This window comes from Numida meleagris, chromosome 1, assembly GCF_002078875.1.
Source record: "Numida meleagris isolate 19003 breed g44 Domestic line chromosome 1, NumMel1.0, whole genome shotgun sequence".
Classification (NCBI taxonomy): Eukaryota; Metazoa; Chordata; class Aves; order Galliformes; family Numididae; genus Numida; species Numida meleagris.
Window position 1 is genome coordinate 172,435,751 of NC_034409.1, and position 18,316 is coordinate 172,454,066.

The following is an 18,316-nucleotide window of genomic DNA, read 5'->3' on the forward strand; positions in this document are numbered from 1 at the left end:
TTTGATGAACGAGATGCAGAAGGTACCTCGTCAAAGGGACGACGAAGGTAAACCAAAACTGGACCAAATATGTGACATTAGCAAGCCTTTAGCACCACTGCTTTACAGCTTCAAGGCACACGTCATTCACTTTAAAAAGAGGAAATAGGAAGATTATGCTTTTAAATTCTTGCAATGAGTAATGGAGGTCACTACCTAGGTTAGAGGACAGTTGGCGGAGGCAATTAAAAATGGAAGGGACAGTAATGAGATGCAAGAAATGTTTCACAGAACTACCCAGCAATATTACAGCACCCTGTGTGTGAAAGGGAACTCCTCTGTAACATCAAAACTGTCCACCCAAAGTGGATTATTTGACATACTGTATCATTTCCAAGGCTTCACAAAGCAGCAGCTGTAAAGAAACACCTCTCATCTCAGGCTGGCTGGCATAATTACTATCTGCACATGCTTTTCTGATTGACTAGGTGCACACCGCTGCTGAATTCTAGGTGACAGCACACAGTGCTTAGAAAGAACAAGCTCCTTGAAAAACGCAGCTTATCCCATAAGCAAAAGCAGCATCCAGAGTCACATTACCCTAATGTGACAAGCATAACGAGCTCCCCACAAAGCATCAGCTCAAACTTTAAAACCTTGATTTTTGTTTTCCAGATTCTCCAGATTACCTGGTACAAAATATTAAAAGCATCTGTAACACAGCTATCAGTAAGCATATTCCTCACTGACTATTATAAGATAAAATCATCAGTACCTTCTTATTTTCCTGTAGATACAAATTTTGACTGAAAAATCACAGATCAGTAGAACATATTCCTCCTACTGAAGCTGGTAATTGTGAGCTTTACTGCTATGACAAACTGGATGAACTCCTACCATGCTGGAAATAAAGCAGGGTTCTTGCAGAAGCCGTGCAGTTTAATGTATTTAGATACCACATGGTAAGGCATACCATTAATTACATGATTTCAAGTCAGCAGAGACAGTACCATAGCAGTTTCCCTGAATTCTCCTGACTATATTGATACAAAAATCACTTGAGCAATCACTTTCTGTTAGTTAACTGGAAACTGAAGAATTTTCAAGGTGATGCCTAACATCAGATTACTGCTTAGAACACAAGAACACTAGGATTACCATCAGGAGTGCTTTTTGAAGGCTTCAAAGATTTGGGGGGAATCTTCATCTTCTCAAATTCAAGCAGTAGCTGCCTTTTAATTGGAGGTTCTCCTAGGATAAAAACAGAGATGTTTCTATTAAGTTCAGTTTCTTGCCAATACCGTAACAACTAAATCTCTAAATAAAACATTGACGAAGTCATTGCAAACAGAATTATGAAGTTTTTGGATGTCTTTAACATCCTTTTCCAACACAGAGCCAGTTCAGCACACTTTGCAGTTTTCTTCTGCACAGGAAGAAGCTTATATAGCGCTACCAAGAATGGTTTCAAGACTCCATATACTGCAGCTTATGACAAATTATTCTGTAGTTGGTATGTCTGTTCCCTTCAGGTCACAGTTCAGCTGTGGCATGGGCTGACCGAGGTTGAACTGACAGGCTCCCAGCTGCCTTTTTGTGCCTACCCATACTCTCTAGCATTAGCCTTCCCAACACTTGCACCTGAACTTGTGGAGCTAAACAAGTCTATGGCAACCCACTTCCCATAAACAGTTTCCGGCTGCCCCGCGTCTTTGAGCAGATCTGGGCGACCGCGTTCACATTATGCACCAACACTACAGCCCTGAATCAAATCACTTTTAAGTGGTAAGAGGCAATGCTTTTAAACAAACAGCTATTTTTTATGTCAGATTGGCAGTTCCAATATACATGAAACGCTGTCCTCACCTAGAAGGCACAAGATGGTGAAAATGGAAATCCTAATACTCATTTTTCAATTAAAATACACTAGATTTGTGCAGAGAGGAAAAAAAAGGAGCTGGATCTTCCTTCTATATCTTTACATTAAAATCTCAAAACCTGCACACCTTCAAAATTACAAATCTAGCTTGAATTTAAGGCTGCAAAAAGATGAATGCAGCAAGAATTTTTGTCACTGACAGTGCAGTAAAGAAGTCAGTTTCTAGAAAATAATAATAAAAAAAATCAATGCTAAATGCAAAATCACAACAATCTATTATTATTGAATCAAACAGATATAAGACGAACACCTACCAAGCGAGTCTTTTTCTTCAAAGTGTCTCTTCCCAAAGGGCTTGCTTTGAAAGTTATCTGACATTTTGCCAGTGAAGGACTGTGCAGACTTAACCTGTACTCCAGAATCTGAAAGGTGATCTTCCATAATAGCTTTTTCACTTTCTACAGCCTCCATTCTCAAGTAGCCTTTTGGAGTTTGGAAAATGTTCATTTCTGCTTTAGATGGAGCACTGCATAAATCTGCTTCAGACTCTGTTTTCATCCCCAGATTCAGCCCTCCTTTTCTGAAAAATCTGGTCTCTTCTTGCTCAAAGCTATTTTTAAATGATGCCAACTGGCTGTTTCCCTTACTATGTGGTACATACTCAGTAATTTTGACATGGTGAGTACTTGGAAAAGACTTCATTTCTTCAGGGTGAATGCTTTTCAAGTCAAGCTCCTCATTGCAGCTTTTTTCAGTTTTGGATTCTGAGATTACTTTACCAGTTAAATATTTTGCACGTTGACAGCTCTCTTTAATTCCACAAAGTTTGTCCGTAACACCAAGCTCATTGCTTAAAAACTCATCTGATTCCCTTAAAATTGCAGTTGCTTTCCGATAGGCACTTTCAGAGATTGTCACATGCTTTCCACTTGCAGTGCTGAACCCCAAAGCAGGACTTGAAATCGTATCAGTGCTGGTATTCTCCTTCCCTCTTGGCAGTGCTAGCTGCATTTCTCTGGGAAATATTCCATCACGCTTTCTGGATTTGTCAACGTCTTCCTCAAGTAAAAGTGCATCTTGCAGCCCTGATGAATGGTTACTTTCCATTTCTGAAAAGAGTTGTTTAGCTTTCCTTAGCGACTCTTCTGATAGTTGCACAGGTTTGCCACTTGCTGTACTGAAAAATCCAAGGCCGCTCGAAGGACCTGACTGCTTTATCTGCTCTATCTGCTTATCTGGCACAGGCAAGTGTCCTAAAAGCTTACTCTTCTGCTCAAGGCATTGCATCTGAGTATCTAGAATAGAATCCGCATCTGCAAATGTGTTTGCACAGTGGTGATCATTTTCACTAAGATTCCCATTTCCATTAATAAAATGAGATGCAGCCAAATTCATCTCACTTTTTGAATTATCTAAAAACGTAGCAAAACCAGGACCCCCAGCGTGAACGCTGAAAGATGAATTTCCAGCAGTTTCTGTTTGATTAGTTCCCGATTTAGTCTCAGTTTCACATTTTACAGATTCACCACAGTCTGCTTTAAACATTTGTCTGATGCTTGCTAATGCACTTTCTGAAACAGAGACTGCTTTGCCTTTTGCAGTGCTGAACACAGCTTGTTTCAGATCACTCTTTTGATTTTCAGCATTAAGTGACGTTTCTTTTAAGCAAGTTAAATTAGTTCCATCTGCAGGAAGACTGACTTCAGACTGTCCTTGGTGAGTATTATCTACAGTATTTATGAAGCAGTTTGTATTAGAATCAGGTTCATTTAAATGTTTTAAGTCAAACTCCTTACTGCCACAGTTCAAATGAGATGAGCTACTTCTTGGAACATTACTGTGAGTTAAGAGGAGGGACTGATTAGATTTGCAACTGTCCTCAGCAAATACAGTCTTACTAATATCACCAGGCACAGAATTATCTGCAAGGGCACTTGACACCTTTGTTAAATGCGGAGATGTAGCAGATTGCACAGGAAAATCAGGTTTGCTTTCTGAATTATGCCTCTTTTTTGCTGAGTATTCCACATCGCTCTCTGCAAACAATTTATCTTCAAACAAAAGAGTTCTACTTAGAGGACTACTCCCATGTCCAGGAAGAGATTCTACTTCTGACTTTCCAGGTCTGACATGAGATTTTTTATCTGCACATGGAGCTACCAAATTTCTTTCACAATCTTCATCCACATTAATAAATGCACCCACTTCAAAGCTGTCATGATTAATAGCTTGTTTAATGGGACTCCTCTCTACTGCCTGCTTCAATCGGTCCCCAGGTTCTTCAGGAACAAGCTTATTTTTAAAATTAAGTACATCTGCATCACACTGAGCAACACTGTCCATACATAAGTCACAGTCTTTAACATAGATTTTATTACATTTCCTTAAGCAGTCTTCAAAATTGTCACTATCTCCTTTTCCTGAATCAACATTATTTTCTGAAAAAAACTGTTCAGCTTTAGCCAAAAATCCATCAGCAATTGTTATCTTCTTGCCGCTAGCAGTATGAGAACCAGTCAGATAAGTTCCCTTAGCTTCATTTTTTTCAACATCCATCTCTTGCTCGGAAGGTACTCGATGATGTTGGTAAGAGCCTATTTTTATCCCACTTTCATTCACAAACAGGTTCTTATGTGTGGAGTTTTCTCCTTCCATATTGACACCATTTGTCTTTTGTTTACTAGAGTTCTCTGAAACATCTGTATCTCTTTCCCCACATTGTACATTGAGATCATGTAGAGAACTGTACAAAGATGAGTCAGAAATGGATACAGCATCAGTATCTGCAGCTTGACAGTTTTGCAGCAAGTGCTCATCTTCCTGCTTTCTGTCTTCTTTCTGATTAGGGGACAGGTTTTCCATTTCATCTGAAACACTTAAACCATGTTCTTCTGCACTGGTAACAGTATCTCCTAGACACATCACATACAAAGAGTCTTCTTGCAAACAACTTTCAACTTGGCTGTCTCCTTGATTCAGAAACTGATCAGAAATTTTACAGTTCTGGTGAGGTTTTATAAAGGATGATGGACTGCTTCCCATTCCAGAAGCAGAATATCTAGCATTAGTACAACTGAAATCCACATTTTCATTATCACCTAATATTTCTGCCCAGTTTTCTATGTTTTCCTTACATGGTGTACTAATATTTTCTGCATATTTTTTCTCTGAATGGTGGGAAACGGGAGCTATGCTTTTGATGTTTGGAACACAAAGTATTCCTCCTTTATCTTCTTTTGTCTGGCATCTGAGAAAATTCCAGTTAGAAGACACATGCCCATCTGAATTGTAGCATCTGGTATTAGTTTCAGAAGATTTAAACATAAAGTTATCATCATCTAAGTTCTTGAAAAGCTCTGCAGATCTGGTCAAAGCTGCCTTAGAAATATTTATTTTTTTACCTCCAGCTGAGGTAAATCCTACAAAGTTGGAAAAGCTGGCCTGTAAAGGTACTGGACAGCTCTCACGGTTGGATATTCCACTTTCATTTCTGTCCAAGTTTGCAAAAGTAACTTTTTTATTTTTTTTATGGAAAACCACTGTGTTTTCTTTTTCATATTCTACCATTTTACATTCTTCATTTTCATCTTTCAACTTACTGCAGTGCTCATCATTTACTACATGATTTTCAGATTTAAGAGTGCTACAGAAATTAGTATCTTCCTCTGCTTCAGAAGCATTTTCCATATTTGTTGTTCCAAACTGTTGAACATGACTTTGCATCGTGTTACTTTGCTTTCTAAATTGTGTGAATTCAAACTGGCTACCTGTTTCTTCCAAGATATTAGAAAGTTCAGCAATTTCAGCTTCTTGGCTTGCTGTCAAAGACTGATTTTGTTCTTGCACAGATAGTTGACTTCTAGGGGAGTTTTTACATAAATCAACTTTATGTGGAATAAACTGTGTACGCCTCATCTGTGAACCAGATAAAGTACTGCTCATTTTGCTTTCCAAATCTGAGGAAAATATATTCTCCTTTTGAACTTGACTTGAAAAATTTCTGATTCTTTCCATGGAAGAGGCTTCAAGGCATTCATTTTCAATATCTTTGAACAGCATTTTACCTTTTGCAAGGCTGCTTTCAGAGAATTTAATCTGCTTATTGGAAGCAGTCTGGAAGCCACCAAAGCTCAGACTTGAACTGGATACGTTAAAATCTCTTGATGATTTCCCTTTATGTTCTAGGTTCTCAGTTGGCTTTGTGTTGAAACACACAGGCACTACTCGTCTGTCTTCTTCAGAAACTACTTCATTCAAGGAATTATTACCTATACAATCCAAGAATTCTTCAGGAATCTCTACAGATACATTATTCCAAACAGCTGCTTGAGGGTTTTCACTGTTTTTAACAGAGGGTGTTTCTTGATTTTCAGCTACATCTTTTTTTCCCAATTGTTTTAAGCCAGTACTATTGTTTTCTAAGCAGTTTATTCCCAAAGGTGCAACTATTTCCCTACATTCATTTACTGACAACTGATCTGTAGCATGTCTTTTATCAGCTGATATTTTATTGCAAGAGTTACTACAGACTCTGTTCATGCCAAACTTGATCTGACTCAAAGTATTATTGAACTTGCTGTTTGCCACAAATGCAGCGCCACGGTGCATATCAATCAAGCGATCACTACCACTAGGAGAGGACTGTGGAGGCTGTGCTTTAGGGCCCTGAGGTACAGTAGCTTGACTGTTCAAATTAGGACTGATGTATGTATCATTCTTGCCTTTCCCTAAGCAACAGTCTTCAGGAAACAATCTGGAATGCCTTCTTGCCATTAGGCATGCCGAAGTTAACACCTTACGTTTTGCATTTGAAATTCTTCCACTATTTAAACAATCTGTTGTGTCTTCATTCTGAGCATGAAATGCTTCTAAGCATTTAAATGAGGTAGCAGGTTGATACTGTCTTGCATTTTTCCCGGAGTCACTCAGCTCTTGTTGTTGCAGCCTACTGTAGACGGAATTATCAGATGAGTTATCCATTATATCTACTTCTGTGGTAGAAGCGTTGAAATTATTTTCTTTGATACTTGATTGCCTCTCAGCAGAAAGGAAGCAGTCTACAAGAAAAGACATTACAGATGAGATATATTAAACCAGATCTCATTTATTCAAACAAATGCAAATTGAGATTTTCATACAATTTTGGCATGCAAGATCATTTCTACGTATGCTTAACACTGGTACCATAAATAACACTTTTCTTTTCAAACGCGAATGCCTTGAAAGGATTTGTGATCTGTTTCATGTAATTTTGTTCTAGTAGCTAGCAACAAGTGAGTAGGCTGCAGCTAATGCCACCATTAAATAAATAAATAATTAGTTGTAATGAAAACTGGAGAAGGGCTTCCATTCCTCGTGTCTCAACACAAGGATTTGTTTCAGAAATTTCACAGAATGGTACTTCTGATCCTAATGTTAAGTAATTCTTCTACCAAGAGTAACAGCTTCTAAAAATAGGAGTATGTCCTTGCTTTCATTATATATATATATATGCATATATATTAAATATTTTATGCTTCCAGAAGAAACAGATCAACAGTCTTAAATCCCCTAATCTTAGAAAAAAAATAACTTTAACATTCTGTTGATAACATCTAAGTGATCATCAGGAGACAGGACGGCCCTTGACACTTTGAATGTCTGAACAGCACTGACAAACATAATTAAGCACATCAATTAGAATAGTGGCTCAATGTGGAAGTTTCTATTGCAGAAGATGACCTGAAGTGAAAACAGTAAATTAGCACCAGGCTTCTTGAAAACATTTATGCTCTTCTGTCACTATGACAGGCCAATTCCATATCTTGGTTACCAAAACAGTCAGTTGCAGATTCACTTTATCACAATTACAAGGTTTTACACAATTTTAGGTATTTATATGAAAGGTATTGAGTAAATGGAGAATCCTCCAAAAATAAAGAAAAGCTTAATTACATACCTTGATTACCATCTGTGGCCACCTGACAGCCTTTAAATTCACGTGAATCAGATTCCAAATGTGTTAACACAGGATTAGCAGGTAATTCAGAGGTTACTTCCTTCTGTACATTTTCTTCCCGATACACTAAAGCATTATTTACCGTATAAATAAATCTCTTGGATTTCCTCCTCAATCTGGATAGCATATTTAGGCTTTCAAAGCTAGATTTTCTAAGAGCGTTTTCACTGTTTGTTAAACGTAGGTCACTGCAATTATCTGGAGTTGTAGCACTACATATAAGTGGGCGAGACAGAACATCAGTTACCACAGATTTCGAAGTTGCTTTTAAATGCGTGGAAAAGGTGCTGTTGTAGACTACAGAATACTCCACGACATTTGTACTTTCAATTAAAAAAGAACTACAGTTTAAAAATCTCATTTTAGAAACCCCCTCAGTTGCACATTCTTTTACCAACTTCGGACTCGCACACACAGATTTTACTGGAGTTATTTCTGACGTTAGGTTGGTTTTAGATATTTTTATATCACCGCAATTTTCTGACAAATTGGCACTCAAGAGTTCTTGAGCATTTCTCAAGCCTGAAGTATTCAGTAAAGATGTTTCTACAGCATCATCCTCGGTCAATAGTACTGACTTCTCTTCTAAACCTTTCTCTCTACGGAAGTCAGACGGTGGAGAGCTACATACAGACATTTCCAGATGAGTTACATCAAGATCAGACAAGTTCAGCTGAGACCATTGGCTTGATGAAGACAGCACATCTTTCACAAGCTTCTCATTCACAGATGATTTCTGTGTTCTATTATCGTGCAAGTTTCCTGCAATCCTATGATATCCCAATTCTTTTTCATGCCCTATTAAGCAGCTGTCTTTAGTATCCACCATATCTTCATCAGTGTTCTGGAATACAGAATCCTTCACTTCAACACAGCAGCTTTTTTCAGTCCAGTTACTGGCTCTCAGTTCCTGTGAAACGGCTGTCTTTCTTCTCATAGGCTGTTCAGAAAGAGTATCACCCTTTCCTTGTGCTCCTTGCTCATCCATTTTGATTTCACATTTCTCTATTGCATCCAGAGCAGGTGGCAACAGCAGAAGAGTTCCATTGGATTCAGCAGGCAAGTTGAAGGAGTCCTCAAAGCTATTCATCTCACCAAATAAACCATCTAACATCTCTGACTCTAAATAGTTTAGAGAAAATGGGGAGAAAAAAAAAATAGTAAAAATTATGTTTCAGGAAATAACTTCAGAATAGCATTGTATTTTTACAAGTAAAATTCAATTTTCATGGTTATTACCTTTATTCAACTCAGGATTCAGTCTGGAAAGATAAATGTGCATGTTTTTAAAGTGGGTTACTCTCTAATAGCAGCTGTCAGAGGGAGGAGGCAGGAGGTAAGTGATGTACGTGCAAATGCCCCAGCCTCCTGAGGACTGTGGGGGTGGTATGGTGAAAGTCACGAACACGAAACTATAATTCAGAACTATTGATCTACTATAACTATTAAATACACTACCGTCCAAAAGATTTTCAATTTGGAGACCCATATACCATTTCTCAATACTTTTCACACACACAGCTAACTGTAATGCACTCCAATGATGGTTTCATGCTCTCTGCTGTATGCATAAAGCCTCTTCTCTGACCACATCTCATAAAGTTGCCCATACTCTTTACTCTCTATTTTTTTGCCCGAATCACAGAAGGTATCTAAACAAGATCTCAAAAAGAAGAAACTGTAAACATAACAGATTGGAGGTACAAGTTCTTTTCCCTTATTAAGGTGCATTCTGTGTTCACGTCCTTTTGTCCTGTAATGGTCTGCGAGAGTATTCCAACACTACCCCCATTTGTACTACTTTTAACTTAAACAGGAGCTATTACCTTTAATGGAAGAAGAAAGCCAGAAATACCTGAAAGATTATGAAGATACTCGTTACACACTGAATGTTCTGAGGCCAAGGAGTGGAAGAAAAAAACCCAACACAGAAAAAATCCCACCAACAGAATAAAAGCAGGGAAGTTCATTTTGACTTCTAAGTTCACTGATGTGTCAGGGAAACAACAAATAACCTCAAAAACTAGGACTGAAAAACAGATTTTTTTCCCCCTCCAGCTGATGTCCTAACTAAGCAATAAGTAATTTCTTTTCTTAACACCACTCCTCCAAAAAAAAAAAAGTCTTAAACATTAGAGGCTGGGAACGTTTCTGCTCTGGAGCAACACATTGAATGACTGTCAGAACTGTCCAAGTTTGAACCCTTATAAACACAGCACTCAACCCATTTCTCCTAATTCCCTTTTTTCCCCGTAGCATGCTTAAATCTACACTACAAAACGAGCAGTACGTATCACTCTGCAAGCCACAACGCTTTTTGACCCCAGCATTCTCAGCCCTCCTTGTCAAATGCTTAATTGACCATTTCACAATTCTTTACACTTGTCAAACAATGCTTTTATGGCATTCCTTTCAATTCAGATAAGGAGGAGAGATAACAATCCCAAGGATACATCATCCCAGCTAGCTTGTGTCAATCTCTACAACATTCTTTTACATCCATGCATGCTTAATAAATTTGTTAATATTCTTCCCTTCTGCCACGTTTCTCAAAATAACCAAAAAGCTCAAACTAGAGTGCACATTTTCACTTGTTCACTAATATTTTAGAAACATAAAATCAAAACTTCTTTTTCCTTGCCTAAGTATATTTTGGTTTTGTTAAAAAAGGATAACATTCCTTTTTCATAGAAATTTTGTCATGCTTTGAGCTATTAATAGGTGAAATAAGTACAGAAAGGATATAGCAAAAATAAAAAAACCAAACTCACCACAGAAGAAGGAGTACTGAGGTGAAACTTCGTAATTACACTAAACCTATTCCATAGCCATAGGTAGTAGTCTTGCTCCCCCTTGAGCCTGTACCCTTTTTCTCTCTCAGCTTTCCCATATGGTCTTATGCCTTCACTTACACCAGTACAAATCTGGCTGTCATCTGATGGCATTGCAACCTAATTTGATTCACAGACTTAACAGAAATTGTTTTTTTGTTTTTTAAACGCCCACATTAGATTCACAAAGGCAAGCTAACTCTCGAAGTGGGAGTAGACAGCTGGCAGAGGAAATAAGCTACATGGTCATTTCAAGACATACTATGTAACTTAACTGCAATCCTCCTTCACAATATACTGAGTAACAGTAATAAAACACCAGGGCTTACCAAGATCTTTGATGTCATCTTTAGCATTTAGTTTCACCGCCTCTGGTATGGACAGCAGACTTGTATCATTCTTCGCAGTACATTCATCATCTTTAGAAAAAAAGTTGCGCAAAACCTGCAAACCAAAAATACAGCCAAAGATGACATGGAACATATGTTTGTACACCCTACGTATCAGGGACACTAAAAGAAAAGCATGTAATTATAAACACTGTAATTTCTAAATAATTCTGCATCTCTTACAATAAGAAGTAGTGTTTCTACAGGTATACTTCTTGTAAATAAGTAAGCAGATGATGTCCGTTTTCAATGCAAACCAGCTTCTATTCTGTAATCAACATAGGGGCATATAGGGGCAGTGAATGGGTTCACCAGTTTACAATCAGTAAGCCTCTCAAAAAGAAACAAAAGAGTAGTTTTGCTGTTACAAATATTTAACTGTGAAGTTTCAGGTATTAAGAATGAAATCCCAGTAGTTACGTTCCTGGTTTTCAGTCTCATTCAGCTTTTATATACATGGAGTAAACCACAGTTATGCAGGAACTGTCCCTTACCTAACAAATATCAAAGGACTGAAATGAAGTCTCAATTTTAACTCCTGGTATAGGGGTTGAGCACAAGAACTTACTGGACAACTTAAGACAAACAGTAACTCAAAACTCTGACAGAAGGGGAATAAAGTGGAACGAGTAAGCCCTCAGACAACCAGGATGTTGCAATTCCTAGCTTTGATTTTTCTTTGAATGACTCCCACTGGTACTGAACCCAAATTTATTTTTTAACAGTGAAAATATTCCTCAAAGGGGGTATTAGCAAAAATACTATCTGTAGCTATGTTTGCAAGCTTAGTTTAGAAAGCAGTAACTTTAAAAAATAGCCAGAATAGCCAGATAGGAAGAGCTAGAATGAAAGTGACAGAATTATTTGTACTTGGCTCACGGAATGTAAGCACACAACCGAAGAGCTTAAATGAAATTAAAGAATAGCACAGCTCTCAAAACTACTTACTATCTCAGCTCTTTCATCCTGTTGCTTTGCTCCAGAAATAGAATCATTCTCTCTAGCTTTAGAAGAAAGACAGAGAAGTCAGTTCATTTGCTCCTAAGCGACGTACCGAGTGTGTTGAAATACAGTTGATTTGGGAGGGTTTTCTTTTGATTATTTTAAACGCAGCTTAAAGCTGTAAACAAAAAAAAAACCTAATAAAACTAACTAGGAGTTCTAACTAAAACATCCTACAGGTGAGTCTGAGGGACAGCGTATGCATTTTTAACAGCATAAAACACCCGAGTCATATAATCTGGTTGCTGCCATGTAGGCACACCAGTCTACCAGCAAGAGCCCACTACTGCTGCCATTCCCCTTGCCAGCAGCTATTCATGGCACTACTCCCTAATTTTTTTTTCCTGAAACAAGATCCAGATGAGATCTTCAAGCCGCTACCAGGACTTTGATATTTTTTTTCCTCTCCATTTCCACTCACAAGAACAGTAATATCTTTTTAACTTCATTACAAATGGAGAATGTGAACTCTACTATTACGATGATTTAAGAGCAGTGCCTTGAAATAACACCTTTCATAGACGTGGCATCTAGGCTTCTATATGGTATTAAGATTAATAAATTGAACTCCTCTTTTGCATCAGCCAAATGACTTTTCCTTTTACAGGTAACAGATGGCAGAAAGTGGATTTCCTGACTATAAAATAATTGTGCTCATCCAAGAAATGAGAAAATGAGGAGAGTTCAAAGCAGAACTCATTTCCTACAAGAGTACCATTAAGCTATGGGTACTTTCACCAGTCTTTCAAGTCACATAATTTAGAAAGCATGAATACCCAGTGACGAGTAAAGCCCCATACCTGCTAACAGAGGGGATCTCCAGTTTCTGCATGCACAAGTTTGTATGCTTTGCATACTTCATACCGTCATAGTTTAACAATAACAAAAAAGGCATTGCCAATAGATAAGGAGACATCCAGGTCTTCCCATTTTCTCAAGTTTTTATCATTGTGATATCATTTATCACAAATTCTAATTTCATTTTGCTTGTTTACTACGCTAAAGAAATTCCACTTACAACAACACTAAGTGAAAGCTTGACGTTTGGCATCACTGTTAGTGACACTTAAGCAGCCATCAGCTCAGTTACAGTGGCACAGCTGTTTGTGCAGCTGCACAGGAAATAAGGTCCAGGAATTGTGCGGTCTGAATAATCTAGGAAATACAGACTTCAACTGGATCAGCATCTCAGCCTGCCTACCTGCACCAAGAAAATGGTGAGCCCAGAGACAGAGCTCAACATGCTGAAGCCAGCACTGCTGCTGAGAAGTTTACTCAACAAGCTGCAGCCTTACACTTAATAATATATTCACATGACTTCATAGTTGCCCAGTTTTGTGATGGAAGACACACAAGGAATCATTATTCAATCATCTTTCTATGCTTTGCTATATTATTTCTAAATGTATATCCCCTAAATCCTCAAACACGAGAAGAAAACATTTGCAAAGCAAGGATATATTTAATTTCCTTTCTTCTATTTAGGGTTACGTTATTTACAGTCACGCACAAAGCATCACTGCAAGAGTTTAAAAATGATAATAATAAAAGTGTCAAAACCTGAACTTTTTAACCCTTGGCAACCGTTCATTTTCAGAGTTACCTATTATCACTGTCGCACCAAGCGTAGGAGGAGTAGCTAAAGAACTTGACCAGGACATTTCTGGATCCACTTCTGCCCCTAGACTTTCAGAAATACGTTTTGGAGTTCGGATCTAGAAATATATTTAAGATTTTTTATTTTTACACAGCATTCTAAACATACCACTCCACAAGAAGAAAACAAAGCGCAGGAATAAAATATTTACCTCCAAAAATTTGGGTGTGCAAAATAAGCTTCCATACGGTCCTAAAAAAACCATTACATAATGAGGACAAGTTCGACTTAGGAAATTAAGACATATCTGCAGATGTCAGATAGTTTGTAAACTGAGTAAATGAAAAGACAAACCAGGTATGTTACTTCTTTGTGGTGTTCTGCAAGTACTCCTTAAAATAGATGGGCTGCAAAATAAATCAATAAATTTAACGTATCAATTTCTGAAAATAATAGTAAATGTTCATAGCAGATATTATGCACGTTACTGCCTCTGTTATGTCTTCTTTGCAACCTCAGCTATTTCCCTGACTAAATAAAACATAGATTTCTTCTAACTACCAGACAGAATTTTAAACTCTACAGAGTTTATGTCAAACAGTAAAATGCCTCCTTTGTGAAATATGTTAATTTTCAACGATATCTGTCTGATAAACAGTATGCTGGACTTCAATAGAATTATGAATGTCTTAACATGCTGTATGAAACTATGGAAATTGTCCCAATTAATTTATTTTAATTAAGTAATTAGTTTAACTGTTCTTTATAATCAACATGAGAATCCTCAGCAGATTAATCTAAAAAATATGTATTTAAGTGTAAAAAAAACCAACCAACCAAGGCCATTACTAAAACATCACAGTAAGGATTAAACACACTTTTACAAACTACTACTGTGGAAGCACATTATGCAACACAACTCTTAGTTCCTGCACTGGACGTTAAGCATTTGGGAAGCCAAAGCACTGTCAATAACTGTCATATGCCAGCTACAAAGGGGCAGAAAAATAATAGGAACATTACCTAAAAGCAAAGAATTCTTCAGAATTAGCTAGCATTCTATTTTCCATTTGCTTAGCAACCAGTAAGTATCATAAACATACAAGATACGTGAGATTATTCACCACTCTGAAGAAGTTTAGCAGAAAAATACAGTGGTTTTAAAGTGCTTTTTGTTTAAAATCCAGTTTATCTGGATCCTGCATCTGCATTGACAAATTCAGCATACCTAGCAGCAGTGTAGTTGTGGCAGATACCACGAGGAGAAGCAAGCATTTGATTTTCTTGATCTGTTTTTCTTCTTGAGATACTTGGACTTAGCAAATTCTCTCTGCCTACAACATAAAACACAATAACACAATCTTGCAGTAACACTTTCCATTTTGAAGTGTAAAGATGAGCTTTAAAAAAATTATACAAACTATGATTTTAGTACAAAAATCACATCTAACGCTACCCTCCAGCGTTCTGAACATATCCATATTCTATATCCAAACAGAGCTCAACATATGTCTGCCAAAAGTACATGTACAGTCAAAAATAACATTTTGTCACCTTATTAGTTTGACAATGGTTTGTTTCAGTATATTTCCAAGACATTATTCAAGCTACATATTCAATGTAGGCATGCTACACTATATTGTGCACTTTGTGTCATTGCAGAAGCTACCCTTAGAGGAAACCAAGTACATCCAAACATGCATTATCACTGATCTCCCTCAAATCTACCGAAGACATACATCTCTTAAGTAAGTAGCACTAAATAAAAAATTGTTTCTGAAGCTGTTATTGGAGGTGCTGCCAACAGTACTGGCAGCAGAGCTACTTATATTCTATGCCTCTCCAGGTAAAAGAGAAAGTACGCCCAGCAAAGCAGCAGAACCCTCCTGACAGCGAGCTTCTCGGATGAACAAGCATCCACTCAAAACAGTTCCCAGTGAGAAATTTCTAGCGGATTTCTTTCTCGGAAATTAGACTCCTGCATTCCTCTCCACTCCCGAGTTCCTGTGTCCATATGCACTGCATGCCTGCATCCTAGTACCAGACCTCACTTCCATCCATGCTCTCACTGTCTGGCACATGAGCCAGCTGACTAACCAAGAAAACAGAGAATAAGACCTTGGGCCACACATGGCTAACCACTGAAACTTCAGTGATAGTCTTCACTTCACCAGAGAGTCTAAACAAGTGTCTGCTATGAAACAGAACCATCACAGGGCTCCTTTGTTTCCATCTTGTGAAATGCTACCAGTAGTTCACTAGGGACTTGAAACACTACATTAGTTTGCGTAGCTGAAGTTCAAAGAAACACGGTCCCACCTAAGATGAGCACAAGCTCAAAAACAAACTTAAGAGAAATGAGAAGGGTAACAGTGTTCTATGGAAGCAAAGTTATATTTGAATGCTAAGACAGTTCTACATGTTTAAAGACTGCTTTAGTGTCTAAGGACAAGTCCAATAATAAGCAGAGTTTTGTGTTCATTTGTAACCTACTTAGAAAAGCTCATCTTATTGCTAGGACACAGACACAGTAGATGTACAAATAAAACATTGCAGGGAAAGGGTTAAACATCTTCCACATAAAAAAAATTCTTACACACAATCCTGCATATATTCTCCATATAAGATTCATCTTTCTGTCCAATAAGGATAGGTACAATGGCTAGCAGGTGAAAAGTTACTCACTTGCTCCTATTTTTTTCTGATCCAATTCTTTTCCAGGAGAAGAAAAAGGCGGCATTGTATTTTGTTCTTTAAAAATCAGTGGAGTTGATGCCAGCTGGCTGTACGTAGAGGACTTTGCCTTTGGAGTTTTATAAGTTTGATCAAGCCAACCAATGGCACCATCAGGTTCTCCTAACTTAGGCTCATACGGGGGTGCTTCTGAGCTGAGCTCTTCAAACCAGTCAAGACTTACAGGCCCCAAGTCTATGAATAAAAACATAAAGAAAAAAAAACACATGGAAATCTTCATTCTATATACGACACATATAAGAGAACACCATAATTAGCTGTACAGAATTAATGCTCTATACAGGATGGGAAAATATACTGTGTATTTATATGCTAGTAGTAAAATGCTTTACCTCTCCCACTGCCATAATTCTATTACAAGATAGATCACAGAATCAATGAATTGCTTGAATGGAAGGGACTTTTAAAGGTCATCTAGTCCAACTCCCCTGCAATGCCCCTCACTGCAAGAAAGACACTGAGGCCCTGGAGCGTGTTCAGAGGAGGTCGATGAAGCTGGTGAGGGGTCTGGAGCACAGGCCTTATGAGGAGCGGCTGAGGGAGCTGGGATTGTTCAGTCTGGAGAAGAGGAGGCTCAGGGGAGACCTCATCGCTCTCTATAACTACCTGAAGGGAGGTTGTAGTGAGCTGGGGGTCAGCCTCTTCTCTCTTGTAACTGATGACAGGATGAGGAGGAATGGGTTCAAGTTGCGCCAGGGGACACTTAGGCTGGACATTAGAAAACACTACTTTTCTGAAAGAGTGGTCAGGCGCTGGAACGGGCTGCCCAGGGAGGTGGTTGAGTCACCGTCCCTGGAGGTGTTCAAGAAACGTTTAGTGTTGGGAGACATAGTTTAGTGGGGTTGCTGGTGGTAGGTGGATGGTTGGACTAGGTGATCTTGTAGGTCTTTTCCAACCTAGCTAATTCTACGATTCTATAATGAACAGGAACACCTACGGTGAGATCAGGTTGCTCAGAGTCTCATCCAGCCTGACTGTGACTGAAACCAGGATGGTGCAATCCACCACCTCTCTGAATAACCTGTTCCAGTGTCCCACCACCCTTACTGTAAAAAAAAAATAAAAAAAAATTCTTATATTCACCTAAATCTCTTCTCTTCTAGCCTAAAACTATTTCCCCATGTCCATTATAGGGACTGGGACACATGCCATGCTAACACATCTGTCCCCTCCCTTCTCATAGCCCCTCCTTTAGATACTGAAAGGTCACTCTCAGGTCTCCCCAGAACTCATCTTCTCCAGGCTTATCAGTCCCAGATCTCTCAGCCTGTCCTCCTAAAAGGACATAGCTTTGAGTTCTGATACCCACAAAGTGTAAACAAACAAGAAGCCCATCAAATTTCTAAGACCATAAGCAAACCTAACCAAAGAGCTAATGAACACCCATTTGTTTAAAATCTTTCAATTTAGTTTATGCCTTCACACAGAATGACAGGTTAAACAGGCCTCTTTCAGCATTTGCTGATTATACAAAGCCAGGAGGAGCGGCTGGCAAACTGGAAGGCTGTGCTACCACTCAACAAGACCTGGACAGACTGGAGAGTTGGGTAGGGAGGAACCTGATGAGGTTTAACAAGAGCAATTGTAAAGGCTTGCACGTGGGGAGGAATAACCACATGCATCAGCACAGGTTAGGGAGATGATCTGCTGGAGAGGAGCTCAGCAGAGAAGAACCTGAGCGTTCTGCTGGACAGCAGGTTGGCCATGAGCCAGCAGTGTGTCCTTGTGGCCAAGACGGAAGAGATCCTCCCCCTCTACTCTGCCCCGGTGAGGCCACATTTAGACTACTGTGCCCAGCTCCGAGCTCTCCATTTCAAAAAAGACAGGGATCTCCTAGGAGTCCAGTGGAAGGCCACAAAGATAATAAAGGGCCTGGAGCATCTCCTG

At 38.6% G+C, this 18,316-nt stretch overlaps 1 protein-coding gene across 3 annotated transcripts in view; it reads right to left on the reverse strand.

Moving 5' to 3' along the window:
* The window catches only part of BRCA2 (BRCA2, DNA repair associated), a 43,041-nt gene that overhangs the window by 20,632 nt on the left and 4,093 nt on the right, over positions 1-18,316 (reverse strand). For all 3 annotated transcript variants that reach the window (XM_021378207.1, XM_021378188.1, XM_021378198.1), the window contains exons 3-12: positions 16,361-16,603; positions 14,904-15,009; positions 14,030-14,082; positions 13,887-13,927; positions 13,682-13,793; positions 12,025-12,080; positions 11,017-11,131; positions 7,797-8,978; positions 2,173-6,915; positions 1,138-1,230 (exon numbers count right to left, since the gene is read on the reverse strand). In XM_021378207.1, the coding sequence (XP_021233882.1) occupies positions 1,138-1,230; positions 2,173-6,915; positions 7,797-8,978; positions 11,017-11,131; positions 12,025-12,080; positions 13,682-13,793; positions 13,887-13,927; positions 14,030-14,082; positions 14,904-15,009; positions 16,361-16,603 (6,744 nt within the window). The remainder of the gene's footprint in view (positions 1-1,137; positions 1,231-2,172; positions 6,916-7,796; positions 8,979-11,016; positions 11,132-12,024; positions 12,081-13,681; positions 13,794-13,886; positions 13,928-14,029; positions 14,083-14,903; positions 15,010-16,360; positions 16,604-18,316) is intronic.